General features: G+C 52.2%; 3 protein-coding genes across 6 annotated transcripts; 1 reads left to right on the top strand and 2 right to left on the bottom strand.

Moving 5' to 3' along the window:
- BORCS8 (BLOC-1 related complex subunit 8) lies at positions 1-11237 on the bottom strand. 3 transcript variants are annotated; one of them, XR_008666883.1, is made up of 6 exons: positions 11104-11237; positions 7650-7762; positions 7121-7185; positions 3004-3160; positions 1592-1667; positions 1-1241 (listed from the first exon to the last, which is right to left on the bottom strand). XR_008666883.1 is itself a non-coding variant. In XM_055344065.1 (6 exons), the coding sequence occupies exons 1-5, from the start codon at positions 11138-11140 to the stop codon at positions 1634-1636; spliced, it is 360 nt and encodes a 119-aa protein (XP_055200040.1). In that variant the 5' UTR covers positions 11141-11237; the 3' UTR covers positions 1-1241; positions 1592-1633. The 3 variants fall into 3 exon arrangements, 2 of the variants coding, with proteins under 2 accessions (XP_055200040.1, XP_055200041.1); XM_055344065.1 differs by having other exon boundaries at positions 3050-3160; XM_055344066.1 differs by having other exon boundaries at positions 1-1237; positions 3050-3160.
- Positions 11197-17379, top strand: RFXANK (regulatory factor X associated ankyrin containing protein). 2 transcript variants are annotated; one of them, XM_055344063.1, is made up of 10 exons: positions 11197-11307; positions 12006-12145; positions 12634-12828; positions 14380-14463; positions 14617-14682; positions 14925-15025; positions 15191-15316; positions 15701-15767; positions 16129-16209; positions 17161-17379. In XM_055344063.1, exons 3-10 carry the CDS (start codon positions 12642-12644, stop codon positions 17229-17231), a joined length of 783 nt encoding a protein of 260 aa, XP_055200038.1. In that variant the 5' UTR covers positions 11197-11307; positions 12006-12145; positions 12634-12641; the 3' UTR covers positions 17232-17379. The 2 variants fall into 2 exon arrangements, with proteins under 2 accessions (XP_055200038.1, XP_055200037.1); XM_055344062.1 differs by having other exon boundaries at positions 11269-11347.
- A 35-nt stretch (positions 17380-17414) lies between these two features.
- NR2C2AP (nuclear receptor 2C2 associated protein) lies at positions 17415-18841 on the bottom strand. Its single transcript, XM_055344064.1, has 5 exons — positions 18540-18841; positions 18276-18366; positions 17972-18077; positions 17828-17895; positions 17415-17553 (listed from the first exon to the last, which is right to left on the bottom strand). Exons 1-5 carry the CDS (start codon positions 18575-18577, stop codon positions 17437-17439), a joined length of 420 nt encoding a protein of 139 aa, XP_055200039.1. The 5' UTR covers positions 18578-18841; the 3' UTR covers positions 17415-17436.
- Between the last annotated feature and the right edge of the window lie 4445 nt (positions 18842-23286).

The raw sequence follows: 23286 nt of genomic DNA, 5'->3' as shown, positions 1-23286 counted from the left end.
TCAGGAAAAGCCACAGAGCATTTTATTCAGAGGGGGTGCAGCAGCAAAGGGGCAGTAGATGGCACAGGGTGTGGGAAGGGCAGCGGGGTGGTATCCTTGAGGTTGGATGGTGGGAGGGACCAGGACAAAAAGATGGGAGGCAGAGATGGCAGCGTGTGGGCCCAGGGCCGGTGGGCAACCCTGTGTAGGCCACTGGGTAGGTTGCTGACCCTCTTGGCAGCCGCTCCAGCTCCAGGCCCTCCCAGATGCCCCCCAGGCAATCCCACAGCCTGTGAGATTCCTCACTACCCCCAGAGAGCTAGACCTAGCACATGGCAGGTGTCCAATAAGTACTTTGACTGCATATGCATGAGCTCTGCTGTCTGTTGCCTCCTGGCTCTGGGGAGGGACTGTCACTCTGGGGCTGTGAAGGCCCCGTTCCCACCTGTGCCTCCCCAACCCTCTGGGAGGGCCTCTGTGGATGGAGCGCCATCACAGTGCCCTGCAAATGAGCAGGGCTTTGCGAGCTACAAGAGTAAGAGCTCAGAAAGTCCCTCAGGGGCCTCCCACCTGCAGGGGTCTGCCCTACATGGGCACAGAATAGCAACATGCTCAGCCTTCCTTGGTGCCAGGTTCTCTTCACACAGTCAACCACACTTCCTGGTGTTGATGCCTTCTTGTAGTCCTCCCCATCAGGTCTTGGGCCTGGCCATGTGGCTGGCCTTGACCAACGGAATATCCGCAATGTGAAGCGAGAAGAGGCTGGATGAGCACGTGCACACTGGGGCTGCCCTCCTGGCACCCGGTCACCAGAGGAGCCTGGGCTGACCTGCTGGGGAGGCCATGCAGAGGAGAACCGGACCCCCTGTAGGCGACAGCACTGGCCCAAATGCAGATGTGCAAGCAAGGCCACCTCTGACTGTGCTGCCCCATCAGACTCTGATGAGTGCCAGATACTGGCCTCCAGGTAAGCCCAGCAAAACTGCCCAGCTGAGCCCAGCTCAAGTCACAGAATTGTGAGCAGGCAAATGTCTGGTGTGTCAGCCACTAAGTTCTGGGACAGTCTGTCGTGGAGCAGTGGCTGAAGGCTATAACACACATCACTGTGCAGCAGCACCCTCTGCCACCTGATGAACCACTCTGATAGAAGGGAAAAGCAGAGACCAGGGATGGGAGGGACTTTCTCAGGGTCACACAGCAGCAGATCGGCAGTGGAGCGAAGATTCCTGAGCTGGCTGGGTAATCACCATGCTGGGCTCTGCCTGAGAGAATGCATGTCAGTAAAGCAAGCAGCTGGCACGCAGCAGGCTAGGAAAAAACATGGAATCCCCCTTCTGTCTTGGCAGGGGGAGCCTGGGATCAGGACAGGGCCTGTGGCCTGGATAAGGGGCAGGAAGATGGCAGGAAGAACATGAGGGAGAAGGACTGACGTTCTGAGTAGCAGAGGGCTCAAGGTCCCTACTATCTGGAAGCCTCCCACTAATGAAACCATCCTACAAGCCCAGGGAGAAAGCCCAGGTGGTTAGACAAGCAAGTCCCTTCTTGGATACTGAGAGGGTGGGTTAGTTCAGAGCACAACATATAGAGGCTCATGACCACACTCGGCACTGACCTGAGCCAGAGGGGCCAAAGCACCTCCAAGTCTCTTCTGGGATCATGTTGAGGAGGACGGGGGTGGTTCCTCAGGGCTGGAACAAGACAGTGCAGCGTTCTTGAGGCCAAGGTCAGGGGCCATAGGGCCTGCTCAGTTAGGCTGGAGACAGGACTGGGTCACCCTCTGGTCCCCTAAAACCCCTGGCCTCGGCCTTCCGGGTATCCTCTGTAAAAAGAGGGACCGGCCACCCACTTCAGAGGTCATGGTGAGGACTTGTGCAGTCTCCCGGGCACTTCAAACCCACAGGACTTGCACAGAGAAGTGGTAGCCACACCTCACGCCTCTTTCAGAAACACCTGTGTTTCACAAGGGTAGGCTTGGCAGGGCATTTGAAAGCACTTGGGACACCATGAATTAAAAGTCAAAGCGAAAAAAAAAAAAAAGTCAAAGCGACGGCTTTTTGCAGCTCTACTGTGTCCACGACACTGTGCATGACACTACACAGTAAATTATAGTCCGGATGGGGATCACTGACCTGCAGCAGAACAGACCCAGATAAACCCACATCACGCCACCTTCGTGGAGAAGACAGTTGCATGTTCCTTCTCACATATTCACGAGGCCTTTTTGTTTTTGATAATTCTTGTGTCTCATTTTTCAGAAACAGCGATACAGATCTTTTTTCTTTCTAAATGTCTAGTGGGGGACAGGCATCCCAGAACGCCATACTGCAGGAGTCAGACGTGTCTCAAAGTAGAGTTACAACTTACGGCATGTGCACGTGTGTTTAAATGCATGTTTATTACGTTATAATGAAAATGAAAACAAAACCTCTCTCCCCCATGTGCAAGGACTGTAAGCGCTTTTCATTTTTGACCATCTGGCCCTTGGTTGGAAGCATCCTTCAGCTCCAGGGGCCTTCCTTGCTGCCGGCAAGGCCCCTGCACCCCCTCGCTGTCTCCCTCTTGCTCACTTGCTCCAGTCACACCTGCCTCCTAGATGTTCCTCCAACACTCCCAGAGCACCAGCCCCGGGCCCTCTGCCCTCACCACTGTCCAATCTGGAATACCCTCCTTGGGTCACCTCTGTCTGCATGATGTCCAGGCCTCTGCTCCCACCTCCTCAGAGAGGCCCCCATCCCCCTTCTCTTCCTTCATACATCTCAAGATGAGCAATCTGTTTCATGTTTACCTGATTGCTGTGTGCCTCCCTGTGAGACTATGAACACGCGTGTGTTGATCACTGTTATGTCCCCAGTACCCAGCCCAGGGCTGGGCACACAGCAGAGCTCAGGACTAGGTGCTGAGTGGCTGAGCTCTCCCACTACAGATGCCAAAGGACGAGAGGAAGCCACGAGACACGATGAGATGAGGAAAGGGGGCTAAGGAGTGAGAAGAAGCAGTTCCTGGTTGAGCAGCAAAGTTCCTTACAGTGAAGAGGATGAGAGCAGCAGGAGCGGGTGGTCCCTGGAGCTACCTGTGGCCCTGGGAGGCAGCGTTCATGTGGTCCCGGATGCTGATGGCCTGTTTGAGGAGACCTTCCACACTGCGGAAGTAGATGCTGCTGTCGACAAGATTCTTCACAGCGCTGAAATTGGAGGATGGACCCAGTCAGTGTCACTGCTGCTTTACCCTCCCCCTCCCAGGTCTGCTGGTGTATCCTTCCAACTGGAGGCTGGTGGGGACTCAGTGCTCAGCAGACACCTTGGGGATTCTGTGGTCTTCCCTGAGGGCTCATCGTGGGCTTAAAGTTTATATCTCCCTGCCATGCCCAGATGACATCCAACCAACAGAGCACATGATGGCCAGATGCAACTTTTTTTTAAGTTTTTATTATTTATTCACTTAAGTAATCCCTTCACCCAACACGGGGCTTGAACCCACAGCCCAGAGATCAAGAGTAACATGTTCCTTCTGAGCCAGCCAGGCACCCCTAGATGCAACTCTTACGTCCCTGCTGCTAGACCACCTAATGTTTTTTTTTTTTTTTAATTTTTATTTATTCATGATAGTCACACACAGAGAGAGAGAGAGAGAGAGGCAGAGACACAGGCAGAGGGAGAAGCAGGCTCCATGCACCGGGAGCCCGACATGGGATTCGATCCAGGGTCTCCAGGATCGCGCCCTGGGCCAAAGGCAGGCGCTAAACCGCTGCGCCACCCAGGGATCCCGACCACCTAATGTTTTGAAGAAGCTATGAGCATGTAAAGATGGCTTCAAAGACATCTTGCTGTCCTTTTAGATAACCTATTCCTGGGGATCCCTGGATAGTTCAGCGGTTTAGCACCTGCCTTCAGCCTGGGGCGTGATCCTGGGATCCCAGGATCACGTCTTGCATTGGGCTCCCTGCGTGGAGCCTGCTTCTCCCTCTGCCTGTGTCTTTCTCTCTCTCTCTCTCTCTGTATCTCTCATGAATGGGTGAATAAAATCTTAAAAAAAAAAAAAATAGATAACCTATTCCTGCCTCTGAAGGAAGCCTATCAACTAAACTATGAAAAGCTCTGGAGGTGAGTTTAGAGGGAACTAGAATAATTCACCACCAATTAGGGGGGCACCAGTGCAAAGCTGTGCTAACCTCGTGTTGGTGCCACACTGATGAATGTCTTAATGAAAATGTCCCTTCCAGGAGCACCTGGGTGGCTCAGTTGGTTAGGCGTCTGCCTTTGGCTTGGGTCATGATCCCAGGATCCTGAGATAAGCCCTGTGTCAGGCTCCCTGCTCTGTGGGGGGCCTGCTTCTCCCTCTCCCTGCTACTTCCCCTGTTTATGCTCTTTGTCAAATAAATCAATAAAATCTTTAAAACAAACAAAGTCCCTTCCAAAGGCACTACAGGAAAATATTTACCAAGCCACTCAGGGCCTTGCTAATGCCAGTGAGTCACCTGTGTAACATCTGCAGTAAAAATAAAAGTGTCACTTTAAAACCTTTCTATCAAAGACAAAGAAATCACTCCCGTTTATTATCAACCAGGGTCTTGCTGGAAAATGGCCAGGAGAGCAAAGCGGGGGTGGGGGTGCGAAGGAGCCTTGGCTGTCACCTGCTCTGTTAGCTTGCTCATCTTAGCACCACCAAATACAGCCAGCTTTTCTAGTGTTTGCCCACCTTGATAAAAAGCTTGCTATTATAAGTTCCCTATTGAATAGTTTACCCTAATTTAATATCTTTACATTTTACACCATTAACACTGAGTAAAACATTTTGAACAACTAAAAGATAAGGGCTCTTTCATGTCTGTAAAGGAAACCTGGTCTCTTAGCATAGAGAAATTCATATTTCCCTCAAGAGAAGCACTCAGAATACACTGGTCTCCCTAGCTCAGCATGGCCCAGTGGAACTTTCTGGAACATGACAGGCACATTCTTTATCCACTGAATTGGCTGCTAAACACTTTAAATCTGGTTAGTGAGACAGAGGAGCTGAATCTTTTATTTCATTCTAATGCATTAAAATTTAAGTGTGAACAGTCATCCATAGCCCAGACTCATGTACTAGATGGGGCAGCTTAGAGGAACCAGGAGAAAGTATAGACTCTGACATGTTCTTCCTTTAACCTGGGCCTTGCTAGTGAGCTCGCAGCTGTCCAGGAGCTGTCTGACAGATCTAAGGGAGAAACTCCTCTATTTCCTCTCTCTCTTGTTTAAAAGATTTTATTTATTTATTTCACAGAGAACATAAGCAGGGGCAGTAGGAGAGGGAGGAGAAGACGCCCCACTGAGCAGAGAGCCCGATGCTTGGCTCAGGGCTCTATCCCAGGACCCTGAGATCATGACCTGAGCCGAAAGCAGATGCTCAAACAACTGAGACCCCAGGCGCCCTCTTCTATTTCTTTTCTACTCTTCCTTGAGCTGATACGGAGGGTGTTTGAGGCCACCATATTCAAGAAGACACCATCTGTCTGGATTGCCGTCTATCCCAGCGGAAGGGCCCAGGCTGCTGACAGCAGAACACTCAGCTCGGTGCCCCTAGCAGCAGGACTTCCTGCCAAGGAACCTTCGCCCACACAACAGAAACAGGCAGGCAAAGCCCATAGTGCCACAGATGAGAACGCTGGGGTGTCTAGCCTCCACCAAAACGACTTAGCCAGCACAAAGGGCAAACAGCAGTTCTAAATAAAACTGCCAGATTCCCAAAGCAAACAGAACAAGCCAGGGTATTAAGTATAGTCAGGGGAACCAAGAGAAGAGCGGGAGGCAAGACCAGCAAAGGTACAATGATGAAAAGAAACACTGACTACTGCTTTTTACTCTCATATATCTTTTCCTTCGGGCGGGGGGTAGTTGAAGACATAGATAAAGCTAAACACAAAACAAGAATAAGTGGTCCACCCACATTCACAGCAGCATTATCCATAGTAGCTAAAGCATGCAAGCAACCCAAACGTCCACTGACAGATGCATACCCTGTAGTGCTTCTATACAATGGGATGCCACCCGACTTTAAAGAGGAAGGACATTCTGACAACTGCTGCCACATGGGTAGATGCGGAGGACAGTATGTGGAGGGACAGCAGACGGACACAAAAGATAAGGACCATAAGACTCTATTTATGTGAGTTCCCCAGAATGGCCAGATTCATAAATAGGAAACAGAACGGTGGATGCCAAGGGCTAGGAGAGAGGGGAGGTGGATTTAGTGTTTAACAGGGAGAGCTTGGGATCCCTGGGTGGCGCAGCGGTTTGGCGCCTGCTTTGGCCCGGGGCGCGATCCTGGAGACCCGGGATCGAATCCCACGTCGGGCTCCTGGTGCGTGGAGCCTGCTTCTCCCTCTGCCTGTGTCTCTGCCTCTCTCTCTCTCTGTGTGACTATCATAAATAAATAAAAATTAAAAAAAAAAAAAAGAATTACAATTAAAAAAAAAAACAAAAAACAGGGAGAGCTTCAGATTTGCAAGATGAAAAAAATTCTGGAAATGGATGGTGGGGATGGCTGCATAGCATTATGAATGTATTTAATTCCTGAACTGTACATTTAAAAATGGTTAAGGTGATAATTTTTATGTGTATGTTGTGCAATAAAAAAAAAATTGGAGGGGCATCTTACTCGCTCACTCAGTGGAGCTTGTGGCTCTTGATCTCGGGGTCATGAGTTCAAGCCCTACACTGGGTGTGGAATCCACTTAAATTTTTAAAAGATTGGAAAGAAATAAAGATTTTAAAATAAACAGCCATATTTGTGCTTTGGTCCTCTCCGTACCCCACTGGCCAGTCTGTGGTCCTGGCTGTGGGAAGGAAATGTGCCTTGAGGCACTGGCTTCCCCCAGGTGGCACCTCCCTGAAACCACTATGAGCCCCTCCTATGACACATGGGGAGGGGCTCAGCTCCTGGAAGAAGCCTGCCTGAGGCACACAGGGTTTAGGCAAATGGTGAGAAGCACAGGCCAAGTTGGAACCTGTTGTATGGCCAACTAAGTTGAGATCCACATGCCTCATCTCAGGTGCATTCAACAGGGCAAGATTCACTGGGCAGCTGGCTGAGATGCCCCTGAATGCCCATGAGGTGACCTCCAGCGCATAATGGGACAACCCAATGGGGAGACTGCAGTGCTCACCTGCAGGCATACTCCACTGTGTAAATGGCTCCCTGGCTCTGCTCCTCCCATCGCTGCATGTCGGCCTGTGGGGGATAGGAAGCTATTATCAAGATGGCTGCCACTTTCATCCTCCCTATTCTCTGGGATGGAGCACCTCATCACCTATCACCATGGCCACAGAGATCAACCCCTCCATCCTGGTCTTTCCTCCTACAAATCCCCTCCCCCACCAATCTGGGCTTTCTGTGAACACCTGGCTACCATGCTCCAGGGTCTTTGCACTGGCTGTTCCCTCTGACTGGCACATCTTTCCCTCAGGTCCACATGCAGCTGCCTCCTTCTCATCACACATGTCACAACTAATGCATATTTTGCTGTCCCCTTCCTCCAAATCTGTCCACCCATGGCCCCAACCTCAGTGACCTCGTGCCTCCTTGCCAGTGTCCCAGCCTTGCCTCCTCCCCTGACAGCCTCTGCTCCACATAGCAGGCCCCAGCTCAAGTGAGGACTCTGGGGGAGGTCAGTGGCAAGGGTAAGTGGGGCTCACCTTATGCTGAGCCAGCTCGGGCAAAGAGCGACGCACATGTTCCTGCAACCGGTACAGGGCCACCGATGGCTCGTTGGCCAGGACATAGACACTCTCCGTGAACTTGTCTGTGACTGGACCGAGAATCAACAGTTGGGGGGGAGGGGTCAGGGGTAGCAAAACAAGAGGAAGCACAGCAGAAACACAAGAGACAAAGCATAAGACTCTTGACTGCTTAATCCGAGAGTCTAGCTACAGCAGTGAGAACTGTCTGGTGTCCCACCCAGGAGCTGGGTCACCCATGGCCCCAGTGATAGGTTGAAGGAGATGGTTATGATGTTAACACATCCAGTGAGCTCATGATCTTTTCCCTCCCAAGCTCACCTGTAGCCGACACAGTTTCTGTCCACTTGGACCCTCTTACATTCCTTTTATCCCAGAGGATGAATCTGCAATTTTTCTTTGGAGGATCCCATTAGCTACTAGACCTGAAAATGTCTGGAAGCTAAGGTCCCTGGATGGCCTTCAGCCATGATGGACCATCAAGGGGTATGAAAGCCCATGTCCTGTGCCGTGTGTTGGGACAAAGTGGAGGTAGAACTCATCTTTCTGAGTTCTCCTGAGGGATCAGGCTGAGAATTTTACCTGACAGCTTCCTTGCTCAGCTTCCTCCCTATCCTGTTTCTCTCTCTCCCCTGGGGGGGGGGTGGTGGTTCTCCTGGTCAATTAATTACACACAAATCCTCATCCCAGGGTCTGCTTCAACAAATGACATTCCCAGCCAGTCAGTTATTTATACCTTCCCGTCCATGAACAGATCCTGCTGAGTCCGCTTTAAAACAAAGTCCAAATCTCATCTACGTGCCCCCACTGGTCCGGAATGGCCACCCCCCACCGGGATACCATGTTCAGTCAGCTCCTCCCTGGTCTCCCTGCTTCCCTTCTGCCAACAGTCCAGTCTCCACACAACAGATGGAATGAGCTCCAATGAACATATCAGATATGTCCCTCCCTGGTCTGAAATCCTCCCATGGCTCCCATCAGCCAGAGCATAAAACTCACCTAAATTACAATGGTCCACAGGGCCCTGTATATTCTGGCTGCTGTTGACCTTCCTGCCCTCCTCACCCTCCACACAAGGCACAATAGCCTCCTGTTCTCTGAACACCCTCAGTACTGTCCAAAAGAACTTTCCGAGATGATAAAAAGGTTCTATAATCTGTAGCATCTAAAAATGTAGCCACTAGATACATATGGCTACTGAGCACTTGAAATGTAGCTAATATGACCCATAAACTGAATTTTATTTTACTATTTTTTAAAAATTTAATTCCAGGGGCACCTGGCTGGCTCAGTGGCTGAGTGTCTGCCTTTGACTCAGGTCGTGATCCCGGGGTTCTGGGATCCCCTGCAAGGAGCCTGCTTCTGAACCCTATGCTGATATATCTGCCTCTCTGTGTGTGTCTCTCATGAATAAATAAAATCTTTAAAAAAATTTTTTTATTTTTTTATTTTTATTTTTTTTTTAATTTATTTTTTTTTTTTAGTTTATTTATGATAGTCACAGAGAGAGAGGCAGAGACACAGGCAGAGGGAGAAGCAGGCTCCATGCACCGGGAGCCCGACGTGGGATTCGATCCCTGGTCTCCAGGATCGCGCCCTGGGCCAAAGGCAGGCGCCAAACCACTGCGCCACCCAGGGATCCCTAAAAAAATTTTTTTAAATTCCAGTACAGTAGGGCAGCCCGGGTGGCTCAAGTGGGTTAGCGCCGCCTTCAGCCCAGGGCCTGATCCTGGAGACCCAGGATGGAGTCCCACGTCAGGCTCCTTGCATGGCGCCTGCTTCTCCCTCTGCCTGTGTCTCTGCTTCTCTCTCCTCTCTGTGGATTCTCAGAAATAAATAAATAAAATCTTTTAAAAAATAAAATAAAATAAATAAAATAAAATAAAATTCCAGTACAGTGTCATTTTAGTTTCAGGTGTATTAATGAAGTGATTCAACACTTCTATACAACACTCTGTGCTCACCCTATGAATTTTAAGTGTTACCTAATTTTAATTAAATTAATTACCTACAATACTGTGACCAGTAGCTGCTGTATTGCTGCAAGCTCTGAACAGTGACACCTCAGCGCTGTTGCACCTGTTGTTCTGCCACAGACTCACCCTTCCCTCAATGGCTACTCTTTATCCCTCCTGCCCCAGCTCATCATTCCTGTCACCTCCTGGGCAAGGCCTTCCCTGATCACCAAGCTTAATCAGATGTCCCTTTCACCTCATTCTCAGCCTCAGCATCTTGTTCATTTCTCTTACACTTAAATTCTCATTCTTTATCAGGTTACATGTTTACCAAAAATCAATCAATCGATCAAAGCTTGGATTTTTGAGGTCAGGGGCTTCCCTGTGCCTCAGTTTCCTAACCTGTAAAAACAGAGTAATAACAGTACCCATCTCGAGGTCTGTTCCAGAGATGGACCCCATGCTATTGTCCAGCACAGTACGGTGGACAAGAGAGAGAACCCTAGTGTGTCTGAGAGTCAAGGGAGGCTGTCCGTGAGTCTGGGGAGTGTCAGTCCGTCTAGCTCACTACTGGACCCTCTGGGGGGCAGAGCCCATCCTTTACTTCCAAACCCGAGGTACTCTTATTCTCCTCATCCTCCTGGTTTTGGAAACGAGTATTAACAAGCTTACCCTCAGGGTTGTTACAAAATGTACTTGTGCCTTGTAAATAACTAACTAGAAATAATGAATGTAATAAAATAACAAAAACCTTTGTAACTTAAACATAGTCTGTGGCACTCTGTAATTTGTAAACACGTGAATCACAAATATTTGATGTTAACGTAAACCTAGACACACGGGTAAATATATAAGGGAATGGGGGATCCCTGGGTGGCTCAGCGGCTTAGCGCCTGCCTTAGGCCCAGGGCGTGATCCTAGAGTCCCGGGATCGAGTCCCGGGATCGAGTCCCAGGATCGAGTCCCAGGATCGAGTCCCAGGATCGAGTCCCACATCGGGCTCCCTGCATGGAGCCTGCTTCTCCCTCGGCCTGTGTCTCTGCCTCTCTCTCTGTGTGTCTTATGAATAAATAAAATCTTTATATAAAAAGATTATATATAAAGATTTTATTATATATATATATATATATATATATATATATATATATATATATATGAATAACGCGCACAGCGATCACCAAGTCCCAGGTGTCCTTCCAATGCATTACAAAATACCCGGTCATTGAGTTCTCACAACAAACCTACGCGAAGCGGGGACAGACTATATTATTAACACCCCATTTTACAGATGACAAAACTGAGGCACGGCAACTTTCTAAACGTTTTAAAACTAGTCAGCGGCCGAGCCAGGATTCAATGGCCGTTCACTTCGTTCCCCCGCAAGCTCCCTCCAAGCCTTTGTCCCCTCCTGCCCCCTGTCAGGTCACCCTTCCGTCCAGTCCGGGGCCCCACACCACCTTTCTTTCCCTTGAGCTGCATCTCCGGTTCCTCCATAGCTACCGCGGCCGGAGGCCGGAGGCCGGAGACCGGAAGCGGAAGTCCGACAGCGTGGAAGGCTACCTAAGCCTCCCCCTGCGAAACCAGACGCTGCGCCGTTCTAGTTCTGGGGTCAGCTGGCCTGCCCTCCCCACTCCTCCGTGTACCCAGACTGGAGAGAAGCCGTGAGTGAGAGACTGGGGAAGGAGGCACCGGTAGGCGGGGGTAAGGAAGGCGCGGAGAACCCCTGAAGCTCCGGAAGGGACACCCAGGCAGGAAGGGGCAAGGGCGCCCTCCCGTCCCGAACTCCCTTTTCCGGAGGTAGACGAATTGGGGAAACGCTCCAAACACCGGGCTGCATAAACGGTGCCCTCCTGTTACCGTCAGATTCATACACGTGTTCATAAGCCCCCAAAACAGCAAAGACGGCATTGTTGTGCACTGGGCCAAACAGTAGCGTCGCCCCTTTAAATCCTTGACGCCCGGACTGCTCCCCGCCCACCACCTTCCGACCAGAGAAAGCCCCTCCCATCTGGCCGCTACTGGAGCCCAGCGGCGCCCTCTGGAAAAGCATGTGGGCGGAGCTGTGGGAGAGTGACGGAAGCCAGGCTCAATGAAATCCTCAGAGCCCTCTGAGGCTCCACCCATCCCTCCTGACCTGGCCGAGCTCCCTCCAGAGACGCCGGGGCGAGAAGGCGCAGGCGCAGCAGCAACGCTCAGGCCGTAGCGGAAACCACGCCCCTCCCTCAAGTCTTAAAGGGCCAGAAGCAACTTCTGCTTTCGCCTTTGAGCACTTTTGGGGGAGGCAGGGTGCGCAGGCGCAGTGGGGGAGCTCTGGGGTGGGGGTAGCGGTCGCGTATCAAGTTGCTCTCTGTCCCGGCAGAAGAAACCAGGACGCTGAGGGTCCAGGATCCAGCTTGCTCCCTCCTGTATCAATTGGAGGAGAAAAGTTTGTGAATTGGTCCCCCAACTTTTGGGGGACCCGGGCTGGCGGCGTGAGGTGACAGAGGAGGCTCGTTAGAGGTGAGTGGACCTCCTGGATCTGTTTGGGAGGGGCCGGTAGGGATGGGACCAATCACATCTTTGTTGAGCACACACTCATTCCGGGGACCCTCCCCCAATAAAAATAACTACAGAGAACGTTTATTAAGCTCTGCCCCCTGTATCAGCTCCCCAGCTGTTTACAAGCATAATTTTAGACTTCACTTCCCCATTATATTAATGAGGAAACTGAGGCTCAGAGAAGTTAAGTCATGTGCCCAAGTTCTCAGGCTGTAAGTGGAGGGATTCGAACCCAGGTAGTTGACCCCATTTTAAGAAAAGTATGTTGTATGTGTCCGGGAGTGCGGGAGAGGAGTGGGCCTGAAAAGCAGTTGGACTCTGGTTTTAACTTCCCAGCTGAGCTAGAATTTAGTCACTCTCACTGTGCAAGGTTGGGTATGCCATTGGTGCCTATTAAATAGTAGTTTTTGGTAATTATTGTTATCTCTCCCCTTTGGCGCTTCTATCAGCTTCCCCCATGGAGCCCACCCAGCCTGCAGAGGACCTCGGTGTGACCCAGCAGCTCCCCATTCCAGAATTTGGGGACCCTGAAGACCCTGGAGATGAGGCCCCCGATGGCTCAGACACTGTGGTGCTCAGTCTTTTCCCCTGCACTTTGGAGCCTGGGAATCCTGAACCGGATGCTGGTGCCTCCTCACCTCAGGGTAGGTAGGATATTTCCCCTGGATTCCTCTTGCCTCTGGGATGCAAGAACTGTGGAATGTCAGGCCCAAGATAGGACATCTGTCTTTATATTTCACTACCTAGGATATGTCTTCCCTCTCCACCCGTGAAAGATTGCTTTTATACAAACAAACACACATATGTGTGTATACATAGTAACTAAATCCACGTAACGTAAAAGTTACTATTTTAACCAGACTTGCATACAATTTCAATGGCAGTAAGTACATTCACAGTGTGTGTACCTTCACCTCTATCTATTATTCCAGAACATTTCCATCACCCCAAAAGGAAACCTCATCCCCATTAGTAGTCACTCTCCATCCCTCCCTCCCCAGCCCATCAGCCAGGAATCTTCCTTCTGTTTCTATGGATTTGCCTGTTCTGGATGTTTCATATAAATGAATCATAAAACAGGTCTTTTGTGTCTGCCTGCTTTTGCTCAGCATGATGTTTTTTTAAGTTTTATTTATTTAAGCAATCTCTACACCTCCACCCCCTTAGGGCTTAAACCCATGACCCTGAGATCAAATCACATGCTCCTCCAACTGAGCCAGCCAGGTGCCCCTCAGCATGTTTTTGAGGTTCATTCCTTTTTCATTTTTTTTAAGATTTTATTTATTTATTCATGAAAGAGAGAGAGAGAGAGAGAGAGAGAGAGGCAGAGACACAGGCAGAGGGAGAAGGCTCCACGCAGGGAGCCCGATGTGGGACTCGATCCTGGGTCTCCAGGATCACATCCTGGGCTGAAGGCAGGTGCTCAACTGCCGAGCCACCCAGGCATCCCAGGTTCATTCCTTTCTACGACTTGCTAATATTCCATTGCAGACCATTATTGTTTATCCTTTCATCCACTGATGGGACACTTGTGTTGTTCCTCTTTTGGCAACCATGACTAGTGGTGCTATACACGTGTGTACAAATTTTTGTCTAGGCAGTTGATTTTAGTTCTTTGAGGGTAGATACCTAGGAGTGGACTTGCTGGGTCAGATGGTAATTCTGTTGACCCTGTCAAGGACCCGAAGATTTCTTTTGACTGGAGTCCTTGAACACATCTAATTCAGTACCTCCTGGGAGCTTGGTCCCTGCTGTTCCCTCCATGTGGAACATTCTTCTCCCACTTCTTCCTAGGGCTGGTTTCTTCAACTGACCAAGCCCTCAGTTGAGAGGTGTCACCTCTTGGAGTGGCTCTCCTTGTGACCACTTTGTCTAAAATGCACTCACCCTTGCTCTCCCCTTTCCACTCTCTTCTACCTGCTTTTTAGATCTCCTGAACACTTATTTCTCTCTTTCTGACCCCCCCCTACTTTCTCTCTTTCTGACCCCCCCCCCCCTTGAGGGCAGGGACTATGTCTCATTTGCCCAGAACGTCACCAGGTATAGAGGAGAAAGAATACCTGGGTATCCAGGAGGGCAGAGTGAGTGGATGGTGGAGTGAGGGACTGTCTTTGGTAGCTCCAGGCCCCCATGGTCTTGTCTGAAACCCCAGAAACATACTGAGAGGACACTGAGGCCCTTCTTCTCTCTTCCAGGAGGCAGCTCCCTGAAGCACTCCACAACCCTCACCAACCGGCAGCGGGGGAACGAGGTTTCGGCCCTGCCAGCCACCCTGGACTGTAAGTGGGGCCTCTGGTACCCCAGCCTCCCTAAATAGTAGGGTGGAGGTAGTAGGAATGGCAGGGACTGAGAAGAGCAACTTTGGCTGGGGTGAACAGAGGCACAGGGTAGGGATGTGATAGGTGAGGACTCTGCCTCTCTCTGGTCCCTAGCCCTGTCCATCCACCAGCTCGCGGCCCAGGGAGAGCTGAGCCAGCTGAAGGAACATCTGAGGAAAGGTGTGTGTCCCCACAAGTATGCTGGTGTGTCCATACCTGTCTGACTACACGTGCTGGGGTATGCATGTGGGTACTGAAATGACCTTTTCCCACATATGTACATCTGTCTACATGTTTGAGCATGTCCACATGTGTACTCCCCTCTCACATCTGACCCCAGCCGCCCACCCTGTCCCTGCTCCCACAGAATTGGGGAGAGTGGGCAGGGGTGCATCCCAGTGGTACCACCCCCCTCCTGCCAGGCGATAACCTCATCAACAAGCCGGACGAGCATGGCTTCACCCCCCTCATCTGGGCCTCCGCATTTGGAGAAATCGAGACTGTCCGCTTCTTGCTCGAATGGGTGCGTCCCAGCCCAGCTCAGGGCTTCTCTGGGGACTTGAGGGCAGCCTGGGGTCGGAGTCTACTGGTGTCATGCCTGTAAGATGGGGCTGCGATGGGTACCCTGGGATTCCAGGGGATGCCCCTACCTGCCCCATCACCACTCCCTGTGCTCCCCCCACTGCAGGGTGCTGACCCCCACATCCTGGCCAAGGAACGGGAAAGTGCCCTGTCACTGGCCAGCATGGGCGGCTACACAGACATTGTAGGGCTGCTGCTCGAGCGTGATGTGGACATCAACATTTACGACTGGGTGAGGCACCACCCACTGGCCCTGGGCACCTTGCAGGGTATCAGGCCTGTTCTAGGTGCTGAGAACACAAGACAGACCCATCCCTGAGCCTCACAGAGCTCCTAGTTTTGGAGGAGGGAAGACCATGTAAACGGTCAGCTGAAACATAGTGAATAAAACTGTGATAGCAGACACACAGGCAACGGCAAGAGCCCAGAGGTGACCTGCATAGCCAAGGGAAGTCAAGGAGGGCTTCCTGGAAGAAGGGGTATCTAAGCTGAGGCCCAAAGGAGTTAGGCCAGATGATGAGCAGGAGGAGGGACCACATTAAGTTAGAGGGTTGGGGGTGTTGGGAGAATTTGGAAAAGACAGAATGTTGGTTGCCCTTGCTTCTGCCCTTGACAGAATGGAGGGACACCACTGCTGTACGCCGTCCGTGGGAACCACGTGAAGTGTGTAGAAGCCTTGTTGGGTAAGTGGGAGTCCTGAGGGCCAGGGAGAGGTCCAGGCTCTGCTCAAACAGCTCTTGGGATGGGTGGTCACTCTCTGCTTTTTCCAGAGGACTGATCTGGGGACAGGAGATTGTGGGATAGTACAGGGTCTGGCAAACCATGTTGAATACCCATACCCTTCATGCCTCAGGGACCCTGGAGGTGGGGATTCTATTGGCCACATTCTTTGGAGAGTTCAGGTTCTCATCCAAGCCCACATGGCAACAGCAGACCTGTGAGGGGTCAATGGACCTCCCAAGTCACCATGCTCCATTCTAGGTTCCCAGTCCCCCATCCCCACCTCTACCTCCACCCCGCAATGGCACCTACTTTGCTTTGCAGCTCGAGGAGCTGATCTCACCACTGAGGCTGACTCTGGCTATACCCCAATGGACCTTGCCGTGGCCCTAGGATATCGGAAAGGTCAGCCTGAGACACGTGGGGGCACTGACAGCATGCTGTAGGCAGGGTGACCGCAGAGGGGTACATAGGACATCCATCTTAGATGTCAGATGCTACCAGTGAGAATGTTCACTTTAGCAAACATCTAGTGCCACTGTGTACCTGGCCTGGGCATGTACAGGAGGCTGACATGTGTCAGTGACTAGGTTCATGATGGGATACACACAGGCACTGGGAGGCCCAAAGAAGCCCTGGCCCAGCCCTGTAATTGGTGGGAATCAGGGAGGGCTTCCTGGAGGCCCAAAGGGAGGGAAGATGGCATCTAGCCTGGAGAAATAGTACATACAGAGACCTGACAGGATGAGGACGCCAGGAAAGATGCCAAGGAGGGGCTGGAACACAGTACACGGGGTCATTGAGGCCAGCCCTCTCCGTGGCAGGAGGCAAGTGTGAGTAGGGACAAAAGGCAGACCTCAGTTCGATTCCCCACTTCCCCCATCAGCTTCCCCATCTACCAAATGGAGAAATCCTAATAGAACCAACCCCTTTGGGTCATGGAGGGATTCCTTTGAATTTTATCCCATTTGGGACAGAAGTCTTTCCTCACAGCTTCTCTCATCCTTTAATAAAAGTCACAAGTCACCAGTTTTGATTGGTAAAGATTATTTTTATGACTCTAAAAAACTTCCATAAATATATTTTTACAAACGATAGGGAAGTTGAGTCTCCTGGCTTGGGTGCCTCCATCCTCCCACTGTACTCTGGGAAGAGTGTAGATTTCCCCATGCATGAAGTGGGTCCTCCATCCGTGTCCCAGGGCCCAGCTTAGAGACATGAGCTTTGTCCCCCGAGAGACAAGTGCAGTTCTCACAATGGAATACCCCAGCTCATCCGCCAGAAAAGTGTACAATTTGGCCGGTGCCTCTGCCTCCATTCAATTCACCGCCCACGTTTTCCCTGTCCTATTTCCAGTGCAACAGGTGATCGAGAACCACATCCTCAAACTCTTCCAGAGCAACCTGGTGCCCGCAGATCCCGAGTGAAGACTGCCTGCTGGGGACTCAGATACTCAGGGAACAAAACAGTTGACCCAGAGCTGGGGAAACCCAGAACTGGCTTCAAAGGCAGCTCCTGGACAGACAGTAGGAGGGGATCCTTCCCAAGAGGAACCAATAAACCTTCTCTGCATAACCTGAAGTCACTGTATTTCCCCAAGGGCCTCTTGGGGGAGTCGGCTACCCAGTGGCCTCACACCCTCTCCCCCAGCACCCGCAGGTGGTAGATGACTACTCGGCCAAAAAAGTCAGTGGCGTCTTCAAATGTCACCTTCAGCTGGTCCACCTCGGCAGCTGGCACAGGGAAGGTGTGAACACAGGCAGTCAAGGGAAATAGGTAGTTCATCGTTTCCTATCCACCAGCCCCAGCTCAGACACCACCAATGCGTTGAGTGACCCAGCACACTGTGAGCCCCTCTAAAGCTCTCACACAGGAACAAGTTATCAGCTCACTTTACAGATGAAGCAATGGAGGCCCAGAGCCTACTTGCTCAAGGGCCCACAGCTTTCAGAGGCACAGACCATCCCCCACCAATACCGCCCCCCACCCCAGCCTTTCCACCTCAGAACCCCAGGCAGGATATCTGAAGTGAGTTGTTGTCCTCAGGGTAGAAGTCCACAATCTTGCTAAGAGCCTCACTCCCCTGGGAACCTGCAGCAGAGAAAGGGGCAGGCTGTGAGGTTGGTGTGCCCCTCTCAAATCCCCACCTTCCAGAGCCTTCCAGTACCTTCCAGGTGGCCCCGGCGACTGGAGAAGCCCCCCTGGAACTGGATCTGCAGCTGGGAGACACGGATGCGCTGGGGAAACTCTAGTGTCACCCACTGGGAGGGGCCCTGGAAGCAGACAGGGAAACTGAGGCTATCTCATTCACACAGTGAAGGCTGGGCGGGGTTGCCGCTGGGGCGCGGGCACACGTTCCTTCCACGGCCAATTGGGCTGCCCAGCTGGAGGGCCACTCAGTTCTCAAGGCACCCCGGACTCCTGAATCTGATTGACGGGAAGGGTGGAGGGTCCAGGGAGAGGTGCCTCACCTGGTCCGAGTTCCAGCACGTCTCCTCGTTCTGGTCGAATAGATGCTTCTTTCCGAACTGCCTGGTGTTGCGATTCAGCACTGAACTCACCCTGGAAGCACCAGAATCCGAATGAGAAGAGGGGCTGAGCCCTGCGCCGAGGGCTCGCCCACCAGTGGGCCCGCCCCCTCCTCCCCTCCAGAGCTTTCGCCCGCGCCCCTAACCCCGCCAGCCCGCGGCTCGAGGACTACCACGCCTGCCGCTGCCCGCCCCCCAGGTCCTCACCTGCTCACTGTCTCCGGACAAACCAAAGAGTGGGTCATCTTGGCTCCACGAAGCCTCGCAGGGCTCAGCCCTGACTTCAGTCGGTGCGCGAATCCAGGCGCCGACGCCGGCACGGCGGCGCGACCTTGACCACGCCGGAGTCTGCGAGGGTTTCAAAGAAACTGCCAATGACCCGAGGCCAGACTTTCGCAGCAGGTTCAAGGGAGGGAAATGGGTTTCCTGCGGGGTTCGGGCCGGAGCCTCCGTCTCTCCGCGAAGAGCTCGCAGATCCGAAGTGAGACCCGGAACCACGAGGAGTCCGCGCAGGCGCAAACTGACGCAGCCGGCCCGGCCGGCGCTCTCGGGGAGGGACAAAATTTGAGCCCCGCCTCTACGCCCGCCTCTTAAAGGGCCCTCGTCCAGGGATTGAGTTCGCCTTAGAGCTGGAGGAAGAAGTCAGGCACCCACGAGGATTGTGCGCCCAGCGTGAGGGAAGAGAAATCTTTGGTGCCTGTGGGTATAGAGCACTGGTCGGGAATCTGAGAGACTTCCTATAATGAGGTCCCCCCGCCTGGAGAAGTCTGCCAAATCCATTCTGTAACTGTTTTATTTTTTTTTAAGATTTTATTTATTTATTTATTCATGAGAGACACACACAGAGAGAGAGAGGCAGAGACATAGGCAGAGGAAGAAGCAGGCTCCATGCAGGGAGCCCGATGTGGGACCTGATCCCGGCCGGGACTCCAGGATCACGCCCTGGGCCAAAGGCCAGTGCTCAAACCACTGAGCCACCCAGGCATCCCCAATCTGTAACTGTTAATGCTGCCTCGCAGGTAGGACAAGGGAGGCTTAGCCTCCAAATCTTTCTTCCCAGTAAATGCTGCCTGGAACTGGCTTCCTGGAGGAGGGGGCATGGGAAGTGGGTTTTGAATTTGCCAAACCAGATTGCACAAAGACTGAAAGACTGAAGATTTGGTTTACTGGCTCACTAAGTGCCTATCAGTCCCTACTGCCCAGCCCTGTGTTGGGTGGTGCTGGGGACCATGAGGGGCCTCGGTTCCAGCCCCCTACCTGAGGAGCCCCCAGTTTGGATAAGACAGAACTAGGCCCATGTGGCTAGGGCTGAGCCAGAGGGAGAAATAGGGCTGGGAGACCAGGGGCTCTACCTGGAGGGAGGGCTTCCTAGGAGAGGGGATATTGTGTCTGTACTTTAATGGGTAGGCAAGAATTTATCAGGGTAAGAAAAATGGGAGTAGATTTGTCCAGGCAGGGAGAACAGCATACACAAAGGTGTGGTTGGGTGAAAGATGATGATTTTGTTTTTTTTTTTTTTTTTTTATTTCAATATTTTTTATTTATTTATTTTTATTTATTTATGACAATCACACAGATAGAGAGAGAGAGGCAGAGACACAGGCAGAGGGAGAAGCAGGCTCCATACACCGGGAGCCCGACGTGGGATTCGATCCCGGTTCTCCAGGATCGCGCCCCGGGCCAAAGGCAGGCGCCAAACCGCTGCGCCACCCAGGGATCCCAAAGATGATGATTTTGAATAAAATATGTGGAGCAAGATCCTGCTGAGCCTGAAGGTGTTTGAGAAAGTGCCGGACACCATCTCATCTGCATGAATGGAGGGTTCTGAGACAGATCAGCCACTGGCAGAAGGCTGCAGGTTCCTGGCTTTAGCTGAATGGTCTAGAATCCAGCCCCTTTCTTCAGGGGCTAGGGGAATGGTTCTCTTGGCATCCTACTAGCATTGTCCCAAGCCCACTCCAGGAGGGGTGGGAGTGGGGGTGGGGGCTGGCTGGGAAACTGGGACACCAGCGGAAGGGCCACCCCATCAGCCCTGGCCTGCCAGGACTTCCTGCATTCAGTCATGGCTTGGTGCCATCTAAACCTGGCTCTGTTGGTCTCAGGGCTGGGGCCAGGACTGCAGGCGGCCGAAAAGACTTCTTTGCCCCCAGATGAAGGTGGGAAGACCACGGACCCTGGAGAGCCCAGATCCAGTTCAAATCCTGGATGGGTCACTCTCTCACTGGCCATGTGATCTTGGACAAGCATGTTGACCTCTCTGACCCTCAATTCCCTCACCTGTGAAATGGAGGGAATTCTATTTATAGGACTGCTGTGTTTGACTTGAAGCCACATTTTGTCACCATCCACTGGTTCTTTAAACCTGCTGTACTGGTCCATGTCACCTCCATTTTACAGTTGAAGATATAACCAAAGTCTCCCAGGAGGATATGCATGGCCTTAGGGCCCCCCTATGCCACTCTTGGTCTTGGCATGGGGCCACCTTGCCCATTGGGTTGAGGCCAGCTCAGTACCCTCTTCCCGCCTCCTCACCCCACTGGCGCCTGGGCATGAAAGAACCTCCTGTTTCTCCAGGGAATTAGCAGCTCTAAGCTCCCAGCAGGGCAGCCAAAAGTGGTCCATTCATTTGCCCAGTGAGGAGAGACTAGGCACTCCCTCCCCCCATCACCCTGGGGATTGGGCAGAGGAAACTCTGGAAGAGCAAGAGCTGCAACTCCAGTTCACTGAGGGAAACTGAGGCACAGAAAAGCAAAGTCCTTTGCTTAAGGTCATCCAGCAGGACCAGGATTCAAACCTTAGTCCGACTCTGGAGTTCTCTCCCACTGGGCTGAGTTTTCCATTTGTCAAATGAGGAAATAGAGGCTGAGAGAGTGAGGTATTTGCTGAAGTCACACAGCAAGTATGGGTCAGTAGGGACTCTCTCTGGAGATGCGGCCCCCCCCCACCCCCATGGGCAAAAAACAGGTCCAACTTCCCATGTGTTTGTTATAGTGGAACAGGGTAGAGGAAGGCCTCCAGATAGCTTCAAGCCTTGGTCTCCCCTTGGGGGATAAGTGTAATGATTGCTTCAAGGCCCCAGTCCAGAGAGTATGTGGGGGTGAATGTGACAGTTCCAGCCCCCAGTGAGGCAGGTGCAGGTGGCATTTATCTGCCAGCATCTGCCTGGGTCCAACAGGGCACACCTCAGAATAGACAGATGCACATTAGGTGCCAGCTGGGCTTGTCAGTCCTGGCTGGGTGCAAGCCTGGGAGCCTGGGTAACTGGTGGTGATAGTAGGAGTGGGAGGGGGTTAGGTGAAAAAGGACTAAAGTGAATGCACCAAAGAACATCCTGGGGCCACAACTGGGTGTGCTGAAAGTGCTGAATGGTGTCCAAGAGTGGCTGTGCTGTGAGGTTGGTCTTGGGAGGACTATATACCTCTGTGTTGGTGCAGGGGTGCCCAGTGATCATAATTGAGTGCTGGCTGTCTGTGGGTGCACCCATGCCTATAAATATGGTGGATGTGAGTGATGTGGGGCAATTGTGGGCTGTGTGTGGCTGCCAGGAAGATTAAGATGCAGTAGGTGTGAACTGTGGTACATCTATTTGAGTGTGAAGGGACTAGAGGTACAGCGGGGATCATAGGTGTGAGTTTGGTTGTGCAACACACATGACTTGTGTGTGACCAAATGAGGTTGTATGTGGTCTTTGTGACTCATACATGGCCTTGCCTCATATGGTTGTCTATAAGCCACCTGTGCTGTCACCGTGTGTGGTTTGTTGGCGACATTGTGTGACACATGTGAATGTGGTTGCCTGCGTCATGTCCATGTGTCACCTTGGGTATGCTAAGAGGTACTTTGCAGGGATACTGTCTACCCCCGAGACCCAGCTCTCCTGGAAGGCCCAATCTCTCTGCTCCTGCTCTGGCCCACCAGCCCCCTCCCCTGCTTCCTCCCCCAGCTTGCTCCAGCCCCTGGCCTGGGCCCCAGTATGGGGGGAATACAGAGAAGGCTGTCAGGGCTGGCAGGGGTGGCTCACCCAATCCCAGTGCAGGCCTATAAATAGCTCTTTGAACCCAGCAGATTCCCAGGCAAGGTTGCCTCATTCAAGCCCCCAGCAACAGCCCGCCCCCTCCACCTCCCCTGGGCCCCAGGCCAGCCCCTCTAAGCTCAGCCCTGGCACTGGCCAGGGAGACCGGGAGGTGGAGAGGAAGGGGTGTAGAGAGGTGGGGACAGTCAGGGATAAGGGCCAGCTTGGCTCTGAGGCCATGAACCTAGGCTCCCACTTGGCCCGTATACATACTGTACAACCTCAGGCAGGTGGTCCCATGCCTCTGAGCCTCAGTTTCTCCAGATGGAAAATGGGCAGCGTGACAGCAGCCCCCATATGCTGTGTTTACTTCCCATTTCATTCTCCCAGCAACCCTGTAAGACAGGGACTCTTCATTATCCTCCTTTTAGATAGGGTAACGGAGGCACAGAAAGACAAAATAGCTGGCCCAGAGTCACTTATTAGGAGTGGTCCAGAGTCACTACTTTGAACCTTGGACTTGTGAAGGCAAAGCTGCTTTGATCCCTTGCGTGTCACATAATCCACAGAGACCCCTGACTCCTGACTCCTGCACCCCAATGCTGCCACAATCACCCCTTCATGCCAGCCAGTCAACTGCAGACACATATCAGGATGATCCCTGACTCCTATCTCTCTTCTGTGAGGAGGAATGAACAGTAAGCATAGCTCCCCAGTGTGTCACTTTGGCCCCTCGGGCCATCACTCACCCACTCCTAGACCAGCAGACTGGGTCCACATGCATGAGATACTGATCTGTACAGATGCCTTGGGGCAACATTGCCCCTGGGGTCCTTCCTCAACCTTCACTCATTTCCACCCTCTCTTTGCTCTTTGGTAATCTTGCCAAAACCATCTTGTCACCTGTTTACCTCTCCCCTCATCATCCTGAGACACCCCCCC

This window comes from Nyctereutes procyonoides, unplaced genomic scaffold (genome assembly GCF_905146905.1).
Source record: "Nyctereutes procyonoides isolate TBG_1078 unplaced genomic scaffold, NYPRO_anot_genome, whole genome shotgun sequence".
In the NCBI taxonomy this organism is placed as follows: Eukaryota; Metazoa; Chordata; class Mammalia; order Carnivora; family Canidae; genus Nyctereutes; species Nyctereutes procyonoides.
The sequence above is the reverse complement of the archived record's forward strand: the minus strand, read 5'-3'. Positions and strand labels throughout refer to the sequence as shown.

What these genes read in the sequence shown, in the direction of transcription:
- BORCS8 (XM_055344065.1), bottom strand. Translation starts at nt 11,140, where the DNA reads ATGGAGGAACCGGAGATGCAGCTCAAGGGAAAGAAAG. An exon ending in CCGAGCTGGCTCAGCATAAG is followed by an intron (nt 7,186 to 7,649) that starts GTGAGCCCCACT and finishes TATCCCCCACAG; the next exon opens with GCCGACATGCAGCGATGGGA. An exon ending in ACAGTGGAGTATGCCTGCAG is followed by an intron (nt 3,161 to 7,120) that starts GTGAGCACTGCA and finishes CTCCAATTTCAG; the next exon opens with CGCTGTGAAGAATCTTGTCG.
- RFXANK (XM_055344063.1), top strand. Translation starts at nt 12,642, where the DNA reads ATGGAGCCCACCCAGCCTGCAGAGGACCTCGGTGTGACCCAGCAGCTC. An exon ending in CCTGCCAGCCACCCTGGACT is followed by an intron (nt 14,464 to 14,616) that starts GTAAGTGGGGCC and finishes TCTGGTCCCTAG; the next exon opens with CCCTGTCCATCCACCAGCTC. An exon ending in TCCGCTTCTTGCTCGAATGG is followed by an intron (nt 15,026 to 15,190) that starts GTGCGTCCCAGC and finishes CCCCCACTGCAG; the next exon opens with GGTGCTGACCCCCACATCCT.
- NR2C2AP (XM_055344064.1), bottom strand. Translation starts at nt 18,577, where the DNA reads ATGACCCACTCTTTGGTTTGTCCGGAGACAGTGAGCAG. An exon ending in TCGCCGGGGCCACCTGGAAG is followed by an intron (nt 17,896 to 17,971) that starts GTACTGGAAGGC and finishes TCTCTGCTGCAG; the next exon opens with GTTCCCAGGGGAGTGAGGCT. An exon ending in AGGACAACAACTCACTTCAG is followed by an intron (nt 17,554 to 17,827) that starts ATATCCTGCCTG and finishes GCCTGTGTTCAC; the next exon opens with ACCTTCCCTGTGCCAGCTGC.